Raw genomic sequence first — 26,608 nt, 5'->3', positions numbered from 1 at the left:
CAATTTTCATTGTCGCGCAAGGTTGATGAACTTAAGATTGAGATTTATTGAATAGATTATTTTTATTGCTTAGATAGATGGACAAGCTCACAGCCCACCTGGTGTTAAGTGGTTACTGGAGCCCATAGACATCTACAACGTAAATGCGCCACCCACCTTGAGATATAAGTTCTAAGGTCTCAGTACAGTTACAACGGCTGCCCCACCCTTCAAACCGAAACGCATTACTACTTCACGGCAGAAATAGGCAGGGTGGTGGTACCTACCCGTGCGGACTCACAAGAGGTCCTGCCATCAGTAACGATAATGTTATTTGGAGCAGTTTGCTTGATGTAATACAAAATGTATACGCTAGAGTCCTGCTGCACTCTACTTTACTTGCCATGCCAAATAATTTAATGCAACTTAAAATACAGTTTTACCGTAAGACATAACCAAAAAATAACCTTCCTTCCTTAACTAAAGGTACTTTTGAAATCGTTTCACAGGACGTAGTGAAAGGACTAAGGGAGAAAGGTCACGGCATGATTCGGTACAGAGATAGGGGGTCAGTGATATGTGCCCTCTTTAGAAACAAAACGGGGATTTACGCAAACGCTGACTTCAGGAAAGGAGGGGACGTCGCCGGTATGGACTGAACGAAGTATTTATAATTCTAATATTTAATGACTTTATAATTTGTGATTTAGAAAAAAAAACTCGTGTCACAACGACCGCGTAACTCTATATTACAATTCTGTTTCTTCATTTAACAAGAAAAATAAAGAAGTGTAAATGTCAAATCGTTTTGACGTTTGATGCATGCATGACGTTTGATGCATGCATGACGTTTGATGCAAGCAGGATGATGTATGTATGAGTTGAGCCATAGATTATACACATAATTTAATCGAGAAGTTGAGCTATTATGAGTAGATCTTTGTCAAACTATTATTTGATTAATGTTGCGTTTATATTTTTTGATTTGGCACTCATGCTGCTATAATTCAATGTTTTAAGTGTAAAAAAATAAATAAAAAATAAATCACAAACATTTCATTTTTTATAGTGTATAATTTTGTTCAATAAATGCCTGTTATATCATTTTACACAAATCATTAAATCATTTCATGTTTCTACATAAGTATGTATAAAATAAAAGTACATTGAATATCAAACGTATAAGTGGAATTTACATACAAGTCTATTTTGGGCTCTGTAATTATATAGTAGAGTAAATAAGAAAAATCATTAAATTAAAATAAAAACAATAAAATTGTACATATATTATTAGAAAACCCGTTGGCGGTTTCACTCATAATACAAAATTGCTTCATTATTTTTTACAGCAATTAATAGTTAATTTTAATAAATATTACGATGCTGTATTGTGAATTTCTTTAACTGTTAAATTACGCTTATCTTAATTATTGGAACTTAAAAAATATTATGTCGAAGAAAGGTATAGAACTGATTGTAACTCGTGATAATAAGGGAGGAATGGAACTGTGTTATAGACTATTGTTAGACTTTTATAACGTTATTTAATTTAAATAATTATAAATGTAGTTTGTATAAATTCGTTTGTTAAATGATTTTATTTACTAAAACGCACAGTATATATACTTCTATATATAAAATTATTTCTATAATCAAGTAGATTCAAATTACGTTGTCTACATCACTATAGCTTGCATAATTAATTTTTAACAACGTAACTAAATAACTGTAGATAATAAAAAAGTTATTTCGTAATTTGAAATTTGATTGTATGCAGTATTTAATGAGTGATGTTTGTGGACTATAGTTTTCAATGGATTAAAATTAATTCAGTATTGTTATAATATATTACAATTAAGCTAGTCTGTTTTATGTAATAATATGTATGAGATCTGCTAAAGCGATCGAGTTCTCATTTTCGTCTGCATTCGTCATAATCCTATAAACAACCAGTCTGGTTTTTTTTTCAGTATAAGTAAAATTAAAACGATTTTTGTAGTTGAAAAATAAAAGTTCTTGAATATTTATGCAGTTTATTATTTCTGAACAAAATTAACATACATAACATCCAGTTCATACATCACTAATTACAATTTTTCTTGCATTGTAATTGCATTGCAACATTTTCAATATACATATATACCTATATATATATATTATAAATTCTTAACTTATTGACTAGTCACGGAGTGTTTAGCCTAATTTTAACAATTTCATCTAGAATTACGAAAATTTTGAGTTGCACTTACCTACACAATTTTCTAATACAAATCATTGTATCTAATCTAAACAAACTAAACAGTGACAAATAATTAAAAAATAAAACGACTAATTATGTAATATTTTTTGAGTTTTCCACCTCAATAATTTTTGAGTTAATATAATATTTAAAGAAACCTTATTGTAAACAAGGTACAATTTCCAACACAGATATCAGCCCGCAACATCCAATATGGAAATGTAATCGAAATTTAAGCTACACATATTAACATTATTATAAATTAAGCTAATATTCATAAAGCGTGGAATAAATTATTTACTTATTCTAAACTATAAATTCGCAAAATTTGAAAGATTAAAATTCTATACAATATCATAAAATTGTAGCCACCGCCTTTTTTATACGACGTACGAATTTTTTTTTTTTTTTTAAATTATTAGTGCAAATTACTTTCAATGTTTATTTTGAAGCGAGCAGACGTTCACATAATATAATATTATCTAGATTATAGTTTAAAAAAACTACAAGTTATATAATGAAGAATATTTAAAAAAATCTACAGCGCTAATATTACTACTTTGGGAGAGATATACGACGAAAGGAAGATCTTCCACCGAGCAGGTGATATTTGCTCGGTAGACCGACGGTCCTAGTGTTGTTGTTCGGAACTTGTAGGTATATATGCGCTTTATCTTGAAAATGTCGTAAGAGAGATTCAGGCATTTGTCAATTATCTTGCGTTATATGATGGCTACACGCCACACTACTGTCTTTATTTAAATGCAAATTTCATAAACGCTAGCACAGTGACGGATCTCCTCACTGGGTCGCGATTCCGATCCGCTGGTAGACTCTGCGAAGCACTGCTCTTGCTAGGGCTAGGGTAGCAAATTCTCTCAGGGTGAGCCCGTGAGCTCACCTACCCATCCGGGAGTAACTGGAATAGCCCCTTAGGCTACCAGCGAATCAGTAGAATAATTTTATTAACGTGTAATAATATTTTAATAATTATAATAATTCTAATAACATATTCCTGACGACCTTACCGCCCACAACTCCGCGTGACTGCACTTCATATTGCGTGAATGGAAGCCTGTACTCAGGAGTGGAGTGACGATTAGCCTTTTTTCTAGAGTTCAAACTATATCCATGGCGAATTTCATCAAAATCCCTAAAGTGGTACGAGTTTAAAAACGTAACTTGAAAAATCTTAACTAAGGCTTTTAAATATAATTTAATTTTCGTGAAACAAAGCCATTCATATTCATATCCTTTTCCAAATTAATATGCACGAAAAAAAAAACAATGGAGAAAATGTGCGTAACACAATCAAACCGACATATGTATATTAAGTCTACACGGATGGATACGATCATCCTGTCTAGTTCTGTCACAAAACAATGACAGATTCCGATTTAAAAGGACGGCCGTTAAGCTCATGGTACACGTTATGATATCTATTAGCTGCGGTAAAAAAAATCCACCTATATTCAAATCAGAGTTCACTCATACTACATATAGCCACTGCGCTCACCCACAGTGGGTTTCCAGAAATCTTTTCTACAATACACCGTCTGAACTTCGAAATTAACTTTGTGTTACCCGAGTGCTGTGACATGTTTTTCTTCGAACCTAGTTTTCAGAGTACTCAGCGGTAAGCAGCGATTTGGTTATGCCCCTGGCATTATTGGCGGACACGAGGGATGGTAACAGCACGCCTTTAACAGGAGGGACTTCCGTTCCCTCTGTATTTTGTACCATATGTTCCATGGGGAGTGCTCTGAGGAATTGTTCGAGATGATACCGGCATCTCGTTTTTACCATCGCACCGCCCGCCACCGGAGAAGAGTTCATCCATGCTATCTGGAGTCACTGCGGTCATCGACAGTGCGTTTCCAGAGATCTTTTTTGCCACGTACCACCCGGCTATGGAATGAGCTCCCCTCCACGGTGTTTCCCGAGCGCTATGACATGTCCTTCGTCAAACGAGGCTTGTGGAGAGTATTAAGCGGTAGGCAGCGGCTTGGCTCTGCCCCTGGCATTGCTGAAGTCCATGGGCGACAGTAACCACTCACCATCAGATGGGCCGTATGCTCGTTTGCGTACAAAGGCAATAAAAAATAAAATAAAAAAAAACGCCATAGGCCAAATGTTCATCTGTCTACAAGGACAATGAAAAAACATAATGTGGACTATGACATCGCCCATGCATCTAGATTTATAAACAAGTTAAACTAGGAGCAAATATTCTCTATTGCACTCCTATAATTAATTAACATTAATTTTAAGTCGTCGTAGCCTAAAGGATAAGACATCCGGTGCATTAGTATCTAGCGATACACCGGAGTTTGAATCCCGAAGGCGAGGCCGCAGGGTACCGTTTTTGTAATGAAATACATACTTAACAATTGTTCACGATTCACTTCCACAGCGAAGGAATAGCATCGTATAATAAAAATTAAACCCGCAAAATTATAATTTGCATAATTACTGGTGCTAGGACCTCTTGTAAATCCGCACGGGTAGGTACCACCACCCTGCCTATTTCTGCCGTGAAGCAGTAATGTGTTTCGGTTTGAAGGGTGGGGCAGCCGTTTTAACTATACTGGAGACCTTAGAACTTATATCTCAAGGTGGGTGGCGCATTTACGTTGTAGATGTCTATAGGATCCAGTAACCACTTAACACCAGGTGGGCTGTGAGCTCATACACCCATCTAAGCAATTTAAAAAAAAAACAGGTAAGCTTTGTGATCACACTCGGCTAAAGCCAATAGTTTCAAATAATTTCGTAAAAATTATTCTATTCGACGGTAGATGTCGCTGTTAACAACATTTAAGTTTTTTTTTTCCGACCTAAGCTGATAGCCTTGAGAGGCTATATCAGCGTAATCTTAACTAGTAGGTGAGCTCACGAGGCTCAAACCGGAGTGTTGGTAACACTGACCCTAGCAAGAGCAGTGCTTCGCAGAATCTACCAACGGATCGGAAACACGACCCACTGAGAAGATCCGGCGAGAAACTCAGTGGGCTGTGTGTATGGGTTAATTCGCTCGTCGAGCCCTTCGTCGCAAACGACGGGTTCGACGAGGACGGTGACCGGTGCTTGTGGTGCCTAAAAGCACAGTTAATGGATCAATATTTAAGTAATTAGCCGCTATAAAAGCAAAACATCTTTCATAGCTTCGACCGGCGTTACGAACTTAGTGGCCCCGATGAGCACGGCGTTGTCGACGCCGCTCGTGATGACGCTGCGGTGCAGACGCTTGCATTCCTCAGCGGTCACGCCTCCAATCACAAACAAAATCACAGTGGGACTCTCGAGTGGATGTTTCAAAGTGCGAGATTTCTTGCTTGTCAAGATGCTGAAACCAATTAAATATAATGTTAAATTTTATGACGATCTTCTTGATTTATATTCTACCGCCGTTTGTTCTATTAATTGGTGACTAAAAGGCGGAACAGAAGTACAACATTTTTTTTTATTGATTAGATGGTGAACGAGCTCACAACCCACCTGGTTACTGGAACCCATAGACATCTATAGCGTAAATGCGACACCACCCTTGACCATTCAGATTTTACATCTCAAAGTGGGGAGCGTGTTGTCTCTATGGACATCCTGTCACTACCAACAACTAGGCAAGCCGTGAAGACTATTCATCAACACCTTTCTAATACTTAATCTACTTATGTAAAAAGATAATTATTTAAGTTTACTTTTGTCATGTTAGGTTACATATCACGAATACTTGTCTTCATTTTTTAAAACACAATATGTTTATGTATACAGGGTGACTTGTAATTCGACGTATTCCTTGGGATGTGATAATACATCTAATTTCCAACAAAATTAACCCTAATGTCCCTAATACCAAAGTGTCTCGTTATAATAATAATAATAAAAAAGTAGTACTAGTAAAAAAGTAAAATAGACCTTAATACAATTATGCCTAGAGTATATTGTATACTTTTAAATGTGGCCACATGAGATTCCGTCTTTTGGTAAGAGCCCGTCTTTTTCCTACCTATTTTAGTGACGTCGAGGCGTCATAATAGATTCACCGAACGAGTAGGTGAGCTCACGGGGCTCTAACCAGAGGACACACTAGCCCTAGCAAGAGCAGCGCGTCGCAGAATTTACAACCGGAGCGTAATCGCGACCCACTGAGAAGACCCGGTAATAAACTCAGTGGGCTGTGCCTGTGTCTGTGGGTCAATTTCTCGCCAAGCCCTTCATCGCAAGCGACGGGTTCGACGAGAACGGTGACCGATGCTTGTGGTACCTAAAAGCAGCGATAGTGAATCGGGAGGATCCGAAATGACGTGTGAGCCCCATTAACATTCCATATTCACGGTTTCTGTATTCAAATTAAAAGCTTTTACTGTAATTGTTATTCCAATGATTTTTGTTACACTTCGCACGAGAGCCCCATATACATTAAAACTATACTCACTTCAAGCCGCTTCTCAGCAAATCTTTGATACCCTCATTTCTGTGTCGCAGGTCTGTTAGTTCTGGTCTATCCGTGTCCACGAGGTCATCGACTAGCTGCAGTAACAGGCCGCGGTATTCGTGCCCGATTCCTGTCTCGCTTGTCTTTATTAACGAGTTGTATCTGTGTATTTAGAAACGTAATTGTATTTAGAATACAAGTGGTTAACTATATGATGAGGTCGGATGAATAGGTAACACTATGCTTTCTAATCACTACACAGTATAAAACAAAGTCGCTTTCTCTGTCCCTATATCTGTCTGTCCCTATGTATGCTTAAATCTTTGAAACTACGCAACGGATTTTGATACGGTTTTTTTTAATAGATAGAGTGATTGAAGAGGAAGATTTATATGTATAATAACATCCATTAAATAGTGGAGAAATCAATAATAAATTACAGTTTCCGAAGCAAAGCGAGGGCGGGTCGCTAGTAAAGGTTAAGTAAACCTCGAAAGTAGTTTTAATTATTAACATTTCCATTTCTGTCGGAAATTTTCATGCATTACAGTTTGAAGAGACACATCTATGGGTTTGCTTAACAAATCTAAATGCATTGCTGTTTTTTTTTTATTAAGATTTAATATGTGCCTGCTTTATTTTGTAGAAACTGACCCAGAAGATTTTCTTCTAATACAATGAGTGAAAAAAAAACAACTATTAAACAAATGTTTGCATATTGAAAGAATATTAAAAAAAAAACATACTTCTGCAAATTTTTCCTCATCAATGCTATTTCCTTTAGTCGCTTCAATGTTTTTTGAGAAATCTCATCACATTCCTCCGGTGTTACTATATGCCCTTCAACTTGAGGAAATAAGCTTTTGTGATCTTCGAACATGGCAACACTGAGAGCCTCAATTAGATCCTGTTCATGAGTTTTTGAGAATGTGACTTCAGTACCGCCGAGAGAGTATATGTGAATGATTAACGCGAGCAGATTATCCAAAGGCAAATTGCGTTCTTTACGGGATTTTATTAATGTACTCATCTGAAAATATTTTGAAAGAAGGTAAAATAAATAAAAACTTTCAAAACTTATTTGTGTCTGTTCCCAGAATTCTTTTAGTTAATGATTTTTATTCAAACTTCACAATAGCTACCAAAAATCGGTTAACACTTAACTTATCTACTAGTACTGAATAGTTTCCTTTTCAGTTTACAAAACTATACTGTAGTACAGGTTTGTAAAAAATTACTAAACAGTCATTATTTGTAGACCTACTTAAATTGTTATTATTGAATCTTCAAGCTAAAATTATGAGCTTTATATAGTAGTATCTATGCTCTGCGAACCTTATGGCACCTGGAAAACCATCAACTCAGCTGCCCGTTTGAAGTAAGTACTAACAACGCACCTGTTGCAAAACACTAGTGGAGTCTCGGCTGGCACCCAAATTCTGAAGGACCTGTTTCTCTAAGCTCGCCAGGAGTTCCAATTGAGCTCGTCTCGGCGACTTCAACGTTTGTACGACGGCTAATGCCAGCTGTAGTATGCCTAGATGATTGCTTATTACGTCATAATTCCCTGTAATGAGTTTTATAATTTTTAATACGCTTTTATTAGCTTCAGACGTGTGTATGCCTTTTTTTTTATTGCTTAGTTGGTTGGACGAGCTCACAGCCCACCTGGGGTTAAGTGGTTACTGGAGCCCATAGACATTTACAATGTAAATGCGCCACCCACCTTGAGATATAAGTTCTAAGGTCTTAGTATAGTTACAACGACTGCCCCACCCTTCAAACCGAAACGCATTACTGCTTCACGGCAGAAGAAGGCAGGGTGGTGGTACCTACCCGTGCGGACTCACAAGAGGTCCTACCACCAGTCTGTAACGGAATCTGAACGGAACATGATTTTGAACACCTTGAAAACGTCGGATTAACTCGAAATTTGGTTTACTTATTAAGGACCGATGATAATTCAATACTAAAAAAATATTGATAAACAAAAAATTGAAAAAAAATATTATTCAACTAAAAAATGAAAAATAAATAATAGTTTAAAAAAACTAACAAAATACGCTTTTTTACAATAAAATCATTTTTTCTTACACTATTTTTAAATCAAATTTATTAAAATTATTTTTCTCTTTTATAGTTGGATTTTCTATAAAAGCGTATTTTGTTAGTTTTTTTAAACTATTATTTTTTAACACGTTTTCTTTGTATATCCTAACATATAAAATGAAAATTACCTTTAGCCGCCGTAACGATCTTGTCGACGCTCTGTGGAGTAACCCTGAGCAGAGTCTTGGGACTCGGTGACCGCTGTACGTCCAACTTTGACAATTTATTGTATAAATCAAACATCACTTCCTTTTGAGACTTGTTTAGCATGTGTTCAAAGGTTTGTGTGCATATATCATCGTTCGCGTGGTAGAGACAGCCCGGGCTTAGTTGTAGGTCATCTGGATGGGTGATTCTAAAATAATATATCGATGGTATAAAAACACATTTATTATCATTTAATATACGTAACATTTAATAATGTACTTTGGATTATCCATATTAATGTTTTTTTTTATTGCCCATCGTAGTAATACGTGCTTACGTCCCACCTGATGGTGAGTGGGTACCGTCGCCTATGGACTTCAGCAATGCCAGGGGCAGAGTCAAGCTGCTGCCAACCGCTTAATACTCTCCACAAGCCTCTTTTGAAGAAGGAACTGTCATAGCGCTCGGGAAACACCGTGGAGCAGAGCTCATTCCATAGCCGGATGGTATTTGGCAAAAAAAGACCTTTGGAAACGCACTGTCGATGAACGCAGCGGTTCCAGATAATATGGATGAACTCTGCTCCGATGACGGGATCGCACCTCCCGATAAAAAGGATATGAGGGGATCATCTCAAAAAATTCCTCAGAGCACTCCCCATGGAACACACGGTACAAAATACAGAGGCATCCAAAGTCCCTCCGCAGACCCAGAGGTTCCAATGTTAATAGTAATACTGATATACAATTATTGTTAGTTTTTTCACTGGTGGTAGGACCTCTTGGGAGTCCGCACGGGTAGGTACCACCACCCCGCCTATTTCCGCCGTGAAGCAGTAATGCGTTTCGGTTCGAAGGGTGGGGCAGTCGTTGTAACTATACTAAGACCTTAGAACTTATATCTCAAGGTGGGTGGCGCATTTACGTTGTAGATGTCTATGGGCTCCAGTAACCACTTAACCCCAGGTGGGCTGTGAGCTCGTCCACACATCTAAGCAATAAAAAAAAAAAACAAAGTCATCATCAACTAAGATTAAATGTACTACAGGAGCACACATTAGCACATATTAAGGGCCACAAACTAAACTCGCAGGTATCGCAAACAAGATCTCCGTTTTGAACAATGTTTATGCTAGACAATGAAACTTGAACCCCATGTTTCAAGGTAGGACTCTCATTATGATGTCTGCAAGCTCCAGCATTATATAATAGACAGTTTGCCATGATCTCCTCTGTCTATTTAGAGCAAAAGAATACTAAAAGTATTACTGCTAACTACAATTTCTGTCTGCTTGTTTACATCATCACATCTTATTTTCGATAATAATCTTTCTCTTATTCACTCACTCATTGTAACATGACATTGCATAAGCGTGACATTTTGCTTGTCACCTCATCTAAAAGTTATTCTCAAGGTGCACTGTGCATCCTTTTTACTAATTATCCACCTAAGATATGTTTAGTCTTGCATCACAATTACTAAATAAAATCTAAACATTTATATGTGATATAAATTTCATATAAAGCAAAATATTTGACTTAAGATGGCGGCAGGTATTTCTAACCAATCACAGTGCTGGATATCCTAATTTATTTGTATATATTGAGATTTTAGTTTATTCTTACACATTAGCTTCACAAAGCGGAGACATATCAACGGCAACTTCATTCGAATGCCCTGGGAACTTTGGTAAAACTGCCAACACTTTGTCCAGAACAGATTCCATAGAATGACTTGTCACACTGCAGAGATCTAAGGTTCGGTCCACTATTATTAATGACGCAGGATTCGTGCAATTCTGGAATAAAGCAATTGTACTGTTTTTTTATTCAATATCAAAAAGAATGTTGGTCATCTGAAATAACATTATTTATACATTTATTAAGATCATTATTATTACTGGCAGTAGGACCTCTTATGAGTCCGCATGGGTTGGTACCACTACCCTGCCTGTTTCCACTGTGAAGCAGTAATACGTTTCGGTTTGAAGGGTGCAGCAGCCGTTGTAACTATTCTAAGACCTTAGAACTCTTATGTCAAAGTGGATGGCGCATTTACGTTGTAGATGTCTATGGGCTGCAGTAACCACTTAAGACTAGGTGGGCTGTGAGCTCGTCCACCCACCTGAGCAATAAATATTTGTATAAATTGTAATAAATAAATAAAATACATAATATGAAGACAATGAAATCTCATAAATACCTTTCTTCTTGACAGACAAACAGGTGAATTTTCTAGTACACCAGCTAATAAAGAGCTATAGGTTCCCATGTAATAGACATCCTCTTTTAAGTTCATTGATTCAAACATGCTATTAAGACAACTGGCTAATCTTCTTATCTGAGATCTTTCCTCACTCTTTAAAGTATATAGATCTACTGAAGTTGTCTCCGGTGTCAGTCTACCATCATAGAGAGGGAACATGGCATGAAATGGTGGAGTCAGAAATACTACATTTGTTGGAGAAATTGTGAAGATCGGTATGTGCACTACTTGGACGGCACATGGCTGTAAAAGTCATTTTATTACACTTAATATTTTGAGATTTCAATTATAATAAAAATAAAAACAAAACATTTATGCAACTGTGGGTACAAATCTATGTATAAATAGGCAAAGGCACAGATAGGTCGATTTTGTTTTTTGTCAACTCATTTTTCTATACAGTCAAACACATTGATAGGTTTTATTCAACATGTAAGCATGGCTAATAATAATCCGAGCAAATGAAAAATGTTCAAATACATACAAAGTCTTAGTAGTTCATTTAAATAATCCAGAATAAAAGGCTACTCACACTTCTTCCGATCCACTGAACCATCATATCCTCCAGCATCTTAGTAGCCTCCGCAGGCCCTCTTCCAGCAGTGATGACATCACTCACATCTTTACCTTCATGGAGCTCCAAGTATACAACATCCAAACTGACACATGATATCAGTGTACAATGTGAGAAATCACTGTGTTTGATAATGTCTTGTATTGTACGTAGTTGTGTGGAAGTAGTCTGGGTTATGAATACTCCTTTCCTTTGATCTTTTGTCGCACACTGTGAATCCAAATTTTAGACAATCATAAATGGAACCAAATCAGGTTTTAAATTCCAAAAGTGCAGAAAAATTCAAAATTTTCCTGCATTTTTAAATTTAATGTAAATAATATAATAATATTTGTTTAATTAATTGTTAAACATTATTACACTTTAACTGTTCACACATTTAAGCACACATTGGACAAGTCATCAATCCATTAATAATTGTACTAATAATCATTAGTGTATTCATCTGAACTAGATTTACTTTAAATAAATTTTAACAACTAATTAAATATAAATTTCATATAGCATCCTAGTTATGTCTACATTTTCCCAGTCATCATTTTCGTCGAACCCGTCGCTTGCGACGAAGGGCTCAATGAGTAAATTAACCCACAGACACAGCCCGCTGAGCTCACCTACTAGTTAAAGTTACTCTGAATAAGCCTCTCAAGACTATCAGCTTAGGTAGGAAAAAAAACTACATTTTCCAAATGTTATCTTCCTCACTTATAGTTGTTATATACTTATGACTAAGATCCTCTCAGGTGGATACAATAATTTTTGCCTTGGAAGGTTTGATGGTTAGTAGTCATCGTCAACCATGGATGTCAAAAATTCCAGAAGTACATACAGCTAAGCTGCTGCTTACTTATATCATAAACAAAAGACTAATCATTAAAAATAAAAACATATTGTACATTGTTGTAAATTAACCTCAAATGGAGATAAACTTTTAACTGCAACAGCACCTCCTTCGAGCAGGTTGAAAAGGCCCCCATCCCAATGAAGACATTCGGAACTAGCATCATCCAAGAAGACAACAGCACCAATAATTCTGTTGTAAACTTCGGCCCACCAAGTCTTACAGAATTCTTTTACAGATGAATCGGACATTTTGAAACAATTAGCCACTTATTTATTTGATTAATTACTACGATTTAATGGGTTTAATAATAGCTATAAAATTTAGAATGCCCCCTCATTTGAGGTAAAATTTACAAATTTGCATTAATTTTTTGGTTTTTGCAATTTTTTATTTCATGTATTGAGGGCAAAAGGTAATACAGCCCATACAGCCAAAAAAATTATAAACAAATATTTTGTAGCGAAAAAAAAGATACTGTGCGAGAAGCAAAATTAGTGAGTTATTATAAGGTGATAACACGAAATATGTGTTCCATTTGTGACATACGTTAGAAATTTTATGCGTATTCAATACGTCTTGCCTTTCAAACTAAGCTCATTTATATTTCGCGGCAGAAACAAAATGATTGATCCTGCACATTCACAGTTCTACTGAAATCAAATCGACACAACTTTTATTTTCCCACATATTTTATTACTACTTCATCTTAATTACATGTTATGTTTAAAAAGAATGTGACATTTTTATTTATTATAGTGAATAACAAAGTGAAATTTTAATCCAATAAAACGTAGAAAAAAAATTGCTATTTTTTTAACTTTTAATAACTTAAAATATATGAATGTTTTGCAGACTAACTTTCTAAAACAAAATTATTGTAATTTAGTGGTCATCTTCATAACCGCTGGGAAGGGCATTCACATGAGGGTTGTGGAAAAGGGACTTCTGTCCATCACCCCATGGGAAACGCTGAAAACGTAAAAGGTTATTAGTATAATATATACATTATTAATATGTAGTAAAAAATAAATATATTTCTATGTAGCCCTTGGTAAATTACAATGTAAAACATTCATAGAATATAATAGTTTTAATGAAAGATCTATTAATTACTGTTGCCTGGAAGAGATTGCTTTGAGCAGAAACGAAGAATTTGTTTTTTGTTTATGTTTAATGAAGAGTTTCCTATTTTCTCTTTTCATTCAATGAAGTCATTGACTTTGAATATTGTTTTAAGAAAATTAAAACAAAATTCACTAATAAGCTCTACTGTATTAGTTTCATTATTTCTTTGCTTTATAAAGCTATTACCTTTCTTTCTGTTTAATTATAGTAACAATAAGATGAACAAAAAGTTTATGTCATATTCTTAGTCCACAATGTAGCCCCGCCATATTTGAAGAATTTTTTATTTATTTACCTTTGTACGAATGCGCATGTATTCATAAGGTACAAATGGCGGACGTTCATGGTGTTCCTCTTGGTGAGCTAAGTAGGCATTTAGCATTCCGAGAGCAATAGCTGGGAATGCAACGAAGAAGGACATCCTTTTCCATAATATGTAGCCACCTGTGACCAACAAACATATTGTTAATTTTAAATCTATATTAATCTATTGAGATAACATGGTGTATTTCTAATAAATAATCTAAAACTAAAGTTTACTTTATATTTTGTCAAATTACTTGCACTAGATTATGAAGGATTTTAAAAAAAATATGAATTTGTAAACAAACAAATTAATATTGATCCAACTGATAAACTACTTTGATAAAGTAATAAATTAAGAAAAGAGGCAGCACTAAATTTAACATTCTTCAGCATTCATTGATTATGTAGAGATACATATTTTGCAACAGCATGAAGATGCACAAAATTATGATGGATCAGGATTGAAGAAGAATGATAATAAAAGAACAATAGATGTATGGATCAACAGCAAATCAATATTTAAATAATTCTGAAACAGCACTTGTTGTAATTATTTAGAATTAAGTTGTCAGTTGACTTGATATGAGAACTTTTTTCTGAGAATTGGCAGTTTCATTAGAATTTGGAAGTAGGCCGGCCACATATGGCGTCGCACTGACATTTGGAAGGGCACAAAATTACTGGAGTGGAGACCTTGTACTGGCCATCGTAACACGGGCAGATGAAGCGACAACCTGGTCAATAGCTGGTAAGGACTGGATGCGAAAGACAAGAGAACTAAGGAAATATAATGCATATTAAAAGACCTCAACATTAGTGGACACAAAGAAAAGAAAGAGAGAGTAAAGGGGTAGTTTCATTTCTGTGGTGGAATCTAATAAAACATGATAATATTGATGATAAGATAACTAATTGACTGTGCATTTATCTGGTTATTTTATTCTTGTGTCCTAGTAATTTGATTTTTAAGACATAGATAAATCCTTTTTTTTGTCTGCAATGGCACCTGGCTCATAAAACAGTGAAATGGTTAGTGAGGCCCAAAGTTAACAGTGTGCCACCACTTGTCTTAATTACTGTAGTGCAGGTCTCAATTTATATATGTATAGGCCTTCCTACCCCTAAAATCAGGATATGTCATTTTTTGTATCAATATTATACTCGTACTGTATGATGGATTTTTGAATCAAATCTGAATCATATCATCACATCAGTTTTCCTTTGAGTTTATTATTTCCATACCTAATTAATCCAATTAGGTATTTCATATTATGCAGATACAGGGTTTCTATGACGGACTTCAGTTTGAGGAACGGTAGAAAAGCGATGTTATAGAAATAAAAAACTTAAGAAGCATACACATAGTTTGAGCTTGAAGGACCCCTTTAATATATAAAAGCAGGATTTTCATAAAGTAAATCACATAACTTTGCAGGAACTGTGATAAGAAAAACAGGTTATCTGATTACATAAGTTTTTGGAAAATCCATAAAATATACTTTACCTCCATGCCCACCAGCAGTAGCAGCATGCGAAGAAGCACGCGCATTTGTTTTTAAGAAAGAAATAGCAGCTCTTCGCAGAATCGAAGTCATTTTTCTTTGGGAATTAAATCGTTACGAATGAAATATTAAAGGCAATTGTCAAACGTCAGTTATAGTTGACTTTGTTTTTTTTTTAAGCATGGAACAATGTTTGTCAAGAACTGTCAGCCATCTATGTAGCCATGCAGAGGACAGCTAGAGAAGACTGTATTAAAAGTAAGTAAACCGTAAAAACAAGTACCTATCTCTAAAATGGCGTCATGATACTAATACTTGTTATACTTGAAAGAAAGTACTAAAATAAATGGCTACCAAAATAAAATTTATTTATTACGGGTTTTTTCTGCTGTAATCCCATAAGAGATAGGCCCTCCTACTTTGTTTTCCAGACCCCATAATCGGACATACATAAGTAATAAATTTCAGGAATAAAAAGGGCTTAAATATTTTTTAAGCTTCAAAAAAATATTTTTTCTTTAGTTATTTGAACGGCTCTATGTTTATTTTTCATCATTAACAGCTTATTTAAATATATTATTGGACACATGCCTCTTACAAAGCACGCTCTCACGTTTATATTTATTTGTAAGAAATAAAAAAAAAATCTATTTAAGTAAATCAGAAAAGGGCAATTTCTTTTAAATTCAAAGTTAATAATGCTAACATAAAATTGCTCAAAGAGTTAAACTGAGAGAGATTAATTCAGAATTTAGAGACTCTAAATAGTAGTGAATTCGGTAGGCAGCGGCTTGGCTCTGCCCCTGGCATTGCTGAAGTCCATGGGCGACGGTAACCACTCACCATCAGGTGGGCCGTATGCCCGTCTGCCTACAAAGGCAATAAAAAAAAAATTCATTTTCTACATTCAATGGAATGTAGAATGGACGGACGGAGTGAGTAATGGAAGAGTTTTGGTAGAATACATAGTGCACCTTTATTAAACTAAAACGGTACACCCGGAATCAGTAGACTTTGCTAGTGGTTAATTGTGTTTCTTACAAAATATGAAATATTTCATAAAAACAATATAAAACATATTAAAAAAGGTAACAATTTGTAAAATTTTAAACACAATTATTTAGAAAGTATGATTTAATAAAAATATAATAGCTATAGCATGTACCCTGTGCGCTAGTGTGCAAAACTGTGCCATCTCGTGACGATTTCAAGAATCAAACAGACTCAAACACGCTCGAAATAATCTCAAGATTAGAAGTCATAATAGATGGCGCTTTATCGTCGCAAGTTATCAAGAATTAAATAATTTTTTTTTACAATATCCTATTAATAAGTAATAGCTACAGTATTATAGACATATCAATTTTATTTATTGAATTTATTATCAATGCATCTATGAAAATTGTCTATGCACAGTTAAAATTGATGACCTCGCAGGACACCCCAACGAAGCGACGTATTTATAAATTACACATAAATTTTGTTTTCGGTGAAAATATTAGTGCATATAAATTCACAGCGAAAGGAATGATCATCTTGTCTATCGTGCAGAATCTGTTCCTAGGCCGTCACACATACAACTGCTGACATAACATTCAAGCAAGGGTAAATCTACTAACCCTGACCCGACGAAGATCATTAGTTGATGCATAGATAATACACTTAATATTTAAGAAATTGATGAAATGTCAAAATATGCAAGCTAGTGCATATCTGCAATTTTTATAGAGGGACACGCGGGTTTATGGCAGCTGTTGTTAAGATTTTACCGAATGCTATAAACAACTCAACGGAAATGCCACCACCTATTTTGGAAGAGAGCAGTAGGCACGATGTTAGTTTGTTTACATTTCTTGGATATTCTTATTATTATATTTAGCGGTAGGCAGCGGCTTGGCTCTGCCCCTGGCATTGCTGAAGTCCATGGACGGGAACCACTCACCATCAGGCGGGCCGTATGCTCGTCTGCCTACAAGGGCAATAAAAAAAAAAACTCAGTACGCCCTACAATCAGTATTTAAACCCCTGTTAATGGACTGACTAGGCATTCCTTAATTATTCCCTAAACTTCTCTTGGCTGACTATCATCCTTCTGTAGGTGGGTATCTGAAATAAAATTATTCTTTCACTTCACAATAATTCAGAACTTTATTTAACTAATAGACATGCTTTCGAACATATTGAAATTCATTTCCGGAACTGGATACGCATTGTTGTCATCTTCTTTATTTGGATAATATTTTTCAAGAAGTTCTTTAGGTGAGACCTGTGAATGTAAAAGTAGTTTAGAAAAACTTTTTAAAATTTCTTAAATATTTAAATTAGCAAAAATCCAAATGTGTGGATTGAGTTTGAGAACAAGAAACAAACGCCACATCAAACAGTCTGTAGACACTATTTTCGTGGAAAACGTAGAGAAAATATTTTTAATAGTTGCCATTTTTGTTAAAGACACTAATTCCAGGATTTATTTTAGGCGTACGTACAACTAAAGTTTGAGAACAAAAAAGATTAGATTAGTGTAACAGGTAGGTACTCTTACCTTTTTCTCCTTGAGAAAAAAGATTAAATTAATTTACCAGGTACCCTTACCTTTTTCTCCTTAAGTTTTTCAATATCAAAGTTCATGTAGAAAGCTGATTGCTGCAGCTGTCTCAAATTTCTCATCCTGACGCGAGGGTCCCGTTCCAATAACCTCATCAGTAAACCTCTCGCGGCATTCGATATGGAGTCTGCACTCTTTGGAAGAGTTTTTGGGATAAAGTGGTCTGAGGTCTTCTTCTTGCTATTGATTTTTTACGAAAAAAAAAAAACACTCAATATTAATCATTAGTTGATAAATACGTACTTAATGCACCTACAGGTTGGTCACAATAACCACGAAGAGTTATAGTTCGTGTCCCGTATGATATTATGTTAATATAGATATCTTGATTGAATTAGTACATGTCACACAGTGTACACTGCGTTAGTAAACTATTACTTTTGATCGCAATTCCTTGATTTGAGTATGCAACGTATCGTAACCATTAAATCCCAACTAGATTCTCATACTGGGATGCGAAATGTGTCTGTACATTTTATTATAAAAGTAAATAATAAAAACAGATTATCTCAAAAACTTATATAAACTATTTGCAAAATATAATTATTAGCAGGTAGCTTTATGTAGATGTTTCATAGTTTATCCAACAGCCATTAATATTTTGATTTCAGAAGAACTAAAACAAGGTTTTCCTTTTTTTTTTTTCAATTTTTGTTTTGTTTACCATAATATTAAAAATGAGTCGTCTATTATCAAAGGTGGCAATCTGTGCATTTGGACAAAAGTTTTTTATTGATATGTCAATACAGATTGATTTGAATATAATCGTCTCCTTCAAAGAATATGGTTCAAAACCTGCATTAAATAAAGGTTAATAGTTAACCTGTTATTTATCTAAGATGTCGTTCCGAAGAGTTTTGTGACTGCGAATGGAATACAAAGTCAATAATTCGTTTTTCTGATTTACCAATCATTGTCCAAAAGTCAGATTGCCGCCTTTGATAATAGTCGACTCAAATGTAACATCGAGACTTAACCGCGTTTTGTTGTAACAAGCTAAGCATATAAAAAAAAACACATTTGTTCCATAAACTCGTGCTGCACCTGCCGCAAGTCCGCGGCATAAATTCCAGAAACCTTCATCGAAATGCCAACATCTGTGTAATGTTTTAACTCAATTAGATAAACGACATATTTAAAAAAAGAAATTCCGAGCATTCGTTTTTAAAAAGAAAATGGTGTTTGATCCTTTGGCCTATCCAAAGGCAGGTTCAGAACTACAATGATAGCGGGTAATGTAACAAAATTACTTAACTTAAAAAGAGAAATGCGGTAAATTAGTTATGTCTTTTAAAATCTCACCTATTATTGAATTCGTTGTTTGCGACATGAATGGATGTCGTCTCCTCGTGTTCCGTTTTGGATCCGGCACTTACAAATGATGTTGGAAACTAAAACAAAAAACACAGTAAGACAACAAGTAAGTAAGCGTAACAGGTACCACCACCCTGCCTTCCTAGCGGTAGGACCTCTTGTAAGTCCACACGGGTAGGTACCACCATCACGCCTATTTCTGCCATAAAGCAGTAATACGTTTCGGTTTGAAGGGTGGTGCAGCCGTTCTAACTTTTCTCGAGACCTTAGAACTTATATCTCACGGTGGGTGGCGCATTTATGTTATAGATGTCTATGGGCTTCAGTAACCACTTAACACCAGGTGGGCTATGAGCTCGTCCACCCATCTAAGCAATAAAAAAGTAAACAAAGCCTATTGCAATTTTTTTACGACGTATTATTAGTCTACACAGGTACTACAAACCCGGCTACGAGTCAATTTCCATCTGGCTTTGGAATGAACTTTCCTCCATGGTTTTTCTTCAAGCATTGTTTGAAGACTCTTTGGCGGAATATAGCAGCGATAGTTAATCTTAGTCAAGTTAGAAAACCACAATCGAACAAATTTACTGATTAAGGATAGCCAAAGAGAAAGAAATTGGAGGACTAAAATCACCTATTCACTATTGTTAACGAGTGTATAGTTCATCATCATCAACAGCCCATAGTCGTCCACTGCTGGACATAGGCCTCTCCCAATTCACACCACTGAGCCCGGTCTGCGGCTCTCCTTATCCACTTCTTGCCGACCACCGCTCGGAGGTCATCGCACCACCTAGCCAGGGGGCGTCCCACGTTACGTCTTCCGCTGCGCGGTCTCCACTCGAGAACTCGCATATAGTTGGTCATAAGAAATTAGAAGTATCCTAAGTTTACGTGAGTAAGAAAGTGTAAGAGTAAGGCACTCATAAGCAGCAACAATTCCAACGACTCAAACCATCCACTATCACTGAGAGCCCATTAAAGTTCGTTTGACGAAGTACAAGTCGCGTTTAGGAAAACGCCTAAGTAAATTACATATTTTCGGCATTTTAAAGATACATTACAGTACTACTTATGTAGAATACCGTTATGTTATCTACAATATACTATATGTAAAAATATATAACTGATATAAACTAATATTTTTATTTATGTTATTAGTACCAGAAACACACAGACACGTGACTCGTTTCTAAATCTAGCAAGTTAGTAGTTTGCCTGTGTCTGTTTCTATTACTTCTAGTCTCTTTTATGTGTATTCAAAATTTTTTAGTATAGGGTCGTTTCGATACTTTTATTTATTGGTCACATTTTGCAGTCCTTCGGCAACAATATATTTTTTTAATTTTTATTATTAATAACTAACATTTGAATAAATTTATCAAAATATTGTATATATAATAACATAGTGAACGACTCAAGTAACTTACTAATCTGACGGCGTAAATAAATAATGACAATAATAATTGTCTAGGGTATTCTGAAAATGCATTTAACTCTACGTGTGTAAACGTATAAAATATACTAAGAACACGGCTGGTTCATGAACTTCAAATAAAATAATATAAGTTGAACCAGTTTTCACATTATTGAACCGCACAAGGACCGACTGCGCAAATCGTTAGAAATAACGAAGTAATTGTACCAAAACGACTCTTGAGGTCAGTAAAATCAACCAGCAATAAACCTTAGCTAAAGACAAAGGCACGATTATTATAAACTACTCGCAGTTCCAACTGCTGTGAAGGCTAAAAACATCGTTACACCTTCTCGAAACCGTACTCAAATCGAATACTTTATCAGAACTTTATTAATTTTCAGTGTATAAAATAAATTTAAGATACCAAGCCGTTGCTACGTCTAGGACGGGAAGATAGCATTGCAAATATATCGTTACTCAAAATACGATCAATTGTTTTTGATAAACTAATCTATATCTATACTAATATTATAAAGAGGAAAGATTTGTTTGTTTGTTTGTTTCGAATAGGCTCCTAAACTACTGGACCGATTTGAAAAATTCTTTTTCCATTAGAAGCCGACATTGCCTGATGAACATAGGCTACTTTTTTTATTTTATTTTTTTGGTTTCATGTGTGTTTTAATGTTTCCGAAGCGAAGCGAGGGCGGGTCGCTAGTAAATAAATAAATAAATGAGACCTTCGACCGACATGAGGTTGCCCTCGGTCAGGTTATACATACTACATCGTCGGTATGTCGTAGGGTCGGGACTTACTTCCCTAATTATTATTATTCTAGTGTAAAAGTTATCTAATCATGTAGTGTTTAATTTTATAATCATTTGGTACTAGAACTAGATGTTAGCTGTGATTACCTATAATTAAGTGAGCACATGTCATGTTTTGATATTTTTGTACCCTATGTTTAAGCCAGTGTTTCATTTGTTGGTGATCCATTAAATAAATAAATAAATAAATAAACTAAACATTTTAAACACTTCCAAACAGTATACAAGTTTTAATCGCATATTACTTTCAAGTTATTGTACCGTTGAGTAGTATTTGTAATACAGTAAAAGTGCATGTTTCGGTTTATTGTTTCTATTTAAAATTCATGTAAGTAATACTGAATTTTATTAACACTGTTGTAATATCGCATTACAAAATTCTTAACGTTATAATAAACAGCAACGGTCACGGCAATGGCCGGTTCTAAATGTTGCTCATAAATAGAAGAAAAAAATATATATATCGAATAAAGTTATGAAAGAAGCCACAATCCGTCATCCGTCGCTTAGTGGTAGGATGTGTAATTTATCTTGAACGCAACGTACATAATGTTAATATGAAATCGAGTGGGGCTATCTTCATCCTCCACACACGCGTGCCCATCTCATATGTACCTACTGCTAACTTTAAAGCCCTAAGGTTTAAGGGGAACGACACCGCAACCCGTTTACGGCTCGTTTGAAAAGAAAAACTAAAACTACATGCCCGGCTAAAAATAGGGAGCCCTCGCCTTAATTGCGCATGTGGAATTTACTGCACGATTTAATGATTGTGTTGCTAGTACGTACGCTGCAAGGAAAGGCGGAGATTATTATTAGCTGTCATTATTAATAGGAGTTTGGAATATTCCTCTACATAAAATGCCAGGTCAAATTGTGCTTTAAGATACACACGAGCTTTCTCTCTATGTTGTATGACGGTCTAACTACAAATTAAGAACAGTACACCGTTACATTTAGCGCATAGACTACTAATCAAGTCTTATCTTTATCAGCTAGTTGCTGCGGAGGTTCAATGAATAAATGTAAATATTTCGGTCTGGTCACGACCGACCGCGTTTGCGAATAAGAAGTGGTTATTTAAGTGGTAATATGTTACTTTTCGTACATATCGGGTAATAATGCCTGCGAGTGGTCCGCAATTCTGAATTACTTTTGTGATTTGTGGTGTACCAAAAAGCGATGCTGCTTCCAATACATCTTGAATACTAAACAGCAGGTCTAAGTGGTTTTTATTTTAAACTAGGCGCCTCGGGTGTTCGTTTCCTACATTTTAAACAGATTAAAATCTCGCACAGGTGGTTAGAAGATTTAGGTATGAATGTCACTGTCAAGAGAAGCATTAACAGTTGAAACATTACATTCTTTTAAGGAAATCGCTGTATATTTTTTTAGCATTTACAGAATACTAATTAGAAAATAGAATAATTAGAAAATTAAGCAGCTAAACTGTAGTGAGACTGTCGTTTAAATGCAGAATAATGCCAGTTATTTGAGCCAGCCATTGATAACCAGTGGAGCACTTTCGCGAACATTGAAATAAAAAATAAAAAAATGAAATTATTTTATTAACTATGTAGTTTTAAATTGATTACTATGTGAATAAGAAAACCTTTGACACTGCAAGCCAAACACGGTGTAATAATAATACAAAACCAATATTGTGAATAATCCTAGAAATCCAGAAAATAATCCTAAGATTTTTGTCTGAAGCCTCGCAAATATTAAAGTTGAAAGATGGATCAGAATGTTAGCTGCATTGTATGCTTTCTTTATTGAATTAGCATTAGCATATTAAGCCTGCAATTTCCTACGTAATGCGTACAATTTAAAAGGTGTTTTAACTTAAAGAATTGGTATTGTATTGTCTCGTTTCTATTCAATACTATTTTATTTGTTACTTTTCAATCATCTCATACATCATATTCTTCACATATTAAGAGAACCTAATACCTAAGAGAAATTAAAATGTTTTTCCCGGCTTCTTCAAACCATAAATTCCGAGACATACCTACTAATAGTATTTTCACGGCTAACCCTTTAAATACTGGTGGTAAGGTGCTGTGAACAGGTATAATTTGTAGAGAGGATAGCAGTAATTCTAAAGCAACTGATGCTCTGACCTCATATCTCAATGAGGTCGACGACATTGACGTCTATAGGCTCCAGACCTCCGAACACTATCGACGCTATGAAACCATTGAAGTTCATATTTTTATCATTATCAATATGTAATTTTAATTTAGAGCTTGCAAGTTAAGAACTAAAGCCGTTAAATTTCTATACGTGAGGTGTCGCAACAAGCTATTCGCACAATGGCCTCATAATTAAAGTTTTGACAGTCGCTCATCGCTGCGTATTACAAATTGTGTAATTTATTTTCAATTATTTCAATAGATAATTGTTGCTACCGATGATTATTAAAATGCAAAATAAACTGTTTCTCAACAGACTATTGTCATTAAAAAAAATCGGTTGTCTGTAAAGTCGGTTTACGGGCGATAGTTGAACATGACAACGTCATAAGAAAATACGCCTCAGAGCGAGGTAACGCCGCATGAGTCATGTTTTTTCGTACGTGCAGCCGGCTCCATCGAATTATAAGACGTTGTCACGTCAAAAACATACAAATAGATAGTTTACTTAATTAAATTGAAATGTTCAGGGAACAGCGGTAAATTATGATCCATAATCTAGCTTTATATTTAACTTGCTAGTATTACTGAGGTGCTGTGGTCTATTAATTTAAATGGTATAGAAGAAATTAGCTCCAGATACCCATTAATCCACTTATTAATTAATTATAAAATTCCTAATAGTGTACACAAAAAAAAACAGATTGGTTTTCAATAGAAAAATATAACCGCAAATGTTTATCGATAACGCTAACTTCAGTCACTTCAGTTGGGAGTATAATCAATAAAATCCCGTGTCATTGAACCGTTTTGAACAAAATCTGGAACAGGTTCTATACAGTAGGTATTTATTTAACTTCATTCGTAATATTGATTGGAAACTATGTTATTACCCTCTAACGAGATTGAATTCTTCACGGTAGGTCCATTACAGTCATTAGGTACACCTAGATGCTATTTCGGGCCATTGACATTGGTTTTATTATTTATTTTCAATCCAGCGCTGCCCCTTACTATTGTTCGAAGAACTGTTTTGATTTGTTGTCCATTTTTTCATTAACCCTCCGGCATAAGTGAAGTAGTAGAGTTATTTAAGAAGTACTTATGTTAGGTTTTTTTCCACAAGAGAAAATCGCCGGATCCCCCACCCGCGCGGCAGATGGGGTATGTGGGAGTTGAACCTCACTAAAAGCTCCTGTCGCTCACAGCCGGCGCTCTACCCCAGACCGCGCCGGAGCCCAGTCGGGACTATTGAGATGACGGGACAGGAGGCGATGTTCGATATCTGTGGGGCGTAAGGCAATTCGCCCGCCTCTTGCCCGTGTAAGATGCTCGCGTTTCCCCAATATTCCCATTCTAGGTTGGAACTCAAACTGATTTCGGAGCAAGGTATTGCAGGGGTGTAGGTGGCAACTTCGAGATGGTTCGTCTTATAGCCCGCTGAACGAGACCACCGCCGGTTTGGCCTCTCATTTGGCCGTGAGATTTATTAAAAAGAGCTAACATACCCACCTTGAATGAAATAAATGAACGAATCAGGCAAAAAAAGCACCCCCCGGTGAAGGTCAAGGGGCGACCTGAGGGGGTGAGGCCGCGCGGCGCGCTACCAGCACTCTAGCGCGCTGCCGTGGAGTGAATAGAGCGACCGGTCGACGGTGTATCGCGTCCCGACCCGGCAGGCTGGTTCTGGTCCAGCGGGGTATTCCGGGACACCAGCGGCACCGTCTGGGCGGCCCGACGGGCTGCCGTACCGAGACGGCCGACGTTTCAGAGCCTTCGATTCGCCTCGAAGGCTCCGTCGGCTGGGCGTCCTTGGGGTGAGCCGCGCCGTCTGGTTGTAGTGTTGACCGCGGTAGCCCCCCTACCTCATCCGGGTTCTGACCTCGGAGGGGATCGGACGTCGGGTGTAAGAGTGCAGGGGAGTCGTTTAGTGGGTGGGTCCTAAAATCCTTGGGCCCGCGGTCTGCTCACAACACCATGCAGATCGTTGAGTCTCACATACCCCGCGCGCCCCTTTTGCGCGGGGACCTCGTAGGAGGTTCGGCCCTCTACCCGAAAAAAAAAAAAAAAGGCAAAAAAAGCAGAGTTGACAAAACTGGACCGAACATCATAACGTATAATGTGATCATACTTTTGCGTTTGTTGGATCTGAGAAGTAGTAACGAACTTGAGATACTTATACGACTATCTTCTTATCAACCAATATACCCAATTTATTAATGTAAGACTCTCCGGCCTAAACAAGGGGATAGACAGGCCTGTTAGATAAGAATATTTTTTTATCTAAATTAGTGGGTACTTAATTATATATTTATGGGCAAATATTTTTTTAAGCCTGAACAATAAAGCCGGATTTGCTATGCCAACAGGAAACCTCAGAATTCCTTGTTTAATTTATATTAATGTACAATAAGTCTTTGTTTACGAAATACGTGTAATTGCGTGATTACACATGACAAACGGTAGAACAAATGAAGCACTAAATTTAATCTTTATTGCACTTAATTATGGAGCATCACAGTATATGCATCAGATAAAAAAAAAACTATAAAATGAGGTAATTTTAATGAAATAAAATAATAAGACGACCTCGCTATAATGTAGAATCTAATGTCTAAAGCGTAGCAAACTTGACGTCAGTGGGACCCTTTAATGTACTCTATTTCTTTAATGATGCCGATATTGAACACAATTTTTCGTCAGACCTGTTTATTAATAAAATACTGGTGGTAGGGCATCTTGTGAGTCAGCACGACTAGGTACCACTACCCTGCC

General features: G+C 35.9%; 4 protein-coding genes across 11 annotated transcripts in view; 1 reads left to right on the top strand and 3 right to left on the bottom strand.

The window, feature by feature from the left end:
- LOC101738819 (glutathione hydrolase 1 proenzyme) overlaps nucleotides 1-2,004 on the top strand; it is a 54,485-nt gene extending 52,481 nt beyond the window's left edge. For all 7 annotated transcript variants that reach the window (XM_004932176.5, XM_021351996.3, XM_062669782.1 and 4 more), the window contains one exon: nucleotides 489-2,004. In XM_004932176.5, the coding sequence (XP_004932233.1) occupies nucleotides 489-638 (150 nt within the window). In that variant the 3' untranslated portion in view covers nucleotides 639-2,004. The remainder of the gene's footprint in view (nucleotides 1-488) is intronic.
- On the bottom strand, nucleotides 1,993-13,162 carry LOC101737837 (sec1 family domain-containing protein 2). 2 transcript variants are annotated; one of them, XR_009973719.1, is made up of 10 exons: nucleotides 12,664-13,162; nucleotides 11,710-11,961; nucleotides 11,115-11,420; nucleotides 10,538-10,710; nucleotides 8,894-9,120; nucleotides 8,054-8,223; nucleotides 7,403-7,686; nucleotides 6,657-6,818; nucleotides 4,340-5,564; nucleotides 1,993-3,918 (listed from the first exon to the last, which is right to left on the bottom strand). XR_009973719.1 is itself a non-coding variant. In XM_004932248.5 (9 exons), the coding sequence occupies exons 1-9, from the start codon at nucleotides 12,841-12,843 to the stop codon at nucleotides 5,357-5,359; spliced, it is 1,962 nt and encodes a 653-aa protein (XP_004932305.1). In that variant the 5' UTR covers nucleotides 12,844-13,162; the 3' UTR covers nucleotides 1,993-5,356. The 2 variants fall into 2 exon arrangements, 1 of the variants encoding a protein (XP_004932305.1); XM_004932248.5 differs by having other exon boundaries at nucleotides 1,993-5,564.
- A 249-nt stretch (nucleotides 13,163-13,411) lies between these two features.
- Nucleotides 13,412-15,631, bottom strand: LOC101738548 (cytochrome c oxidase subunit 6A1, mitochondrial-like). The gene is given in 3 exon segments (NM_001279414.1): nucleotides 13,412-13,564; nucleotides 14,016-14,164; nucleotides 15,531-15,631. Coding segments are annotated over 3 exon segments (327 nt in total). The 5' UTR covers nucleotides 15,622-15,631; the 3' UTR covers nucleotides 13,412-13,477.
- A 2,020-nt stretch (nucleotides 15,632-17,651) lies between these two features.
- Nucleotides 17,652-26,608, bottom strand: part of LOC101737700 (serine/threonine-protein kinase S6KL) — a 65,534-nt gene continuing 56,577 nt past the window's right edge. Inside the window, exons 8-10 of the mRNA XM_012695468.3 lie at nucleotides 19,436-19,524; nucleotides 18,121-18,313; nucleotides 17,652-17,794 (exon numbers count right to left, since the gene is read on the bottom strand). Of these exons, the coding sequence (XP_012550922.2) occupies nucleotides 17,681-17,794; nucleotides 18,121-18,313; nucleotides 19,436-19,524 (396 nt within the window). The 3' untranslated portion in view covers nucleotides 17,652-17,680. The remainder of the gene's footprint in view (nucleotides 17,795-18,120; nucleotides 18,314-19,435; nucleotides 19,525-26,608) is intronic.

This window comes from Bombyx mori, chromosome 8 (assembly GCF_030269925.1).
Source record: "Bombyx mori chromosome 8, ASM3026992v2".
Lineage (NCBI taxonomy): Eukaryota > Metazoa > Arthropoda > Insecta > Lepidoptera > Bombycidae > Bombyx > Bombyx mori.
Note: the sequence above shows the minus strand (reverse complement) of the source record. Positions and strands in the feature narration are given on the sequence as shown.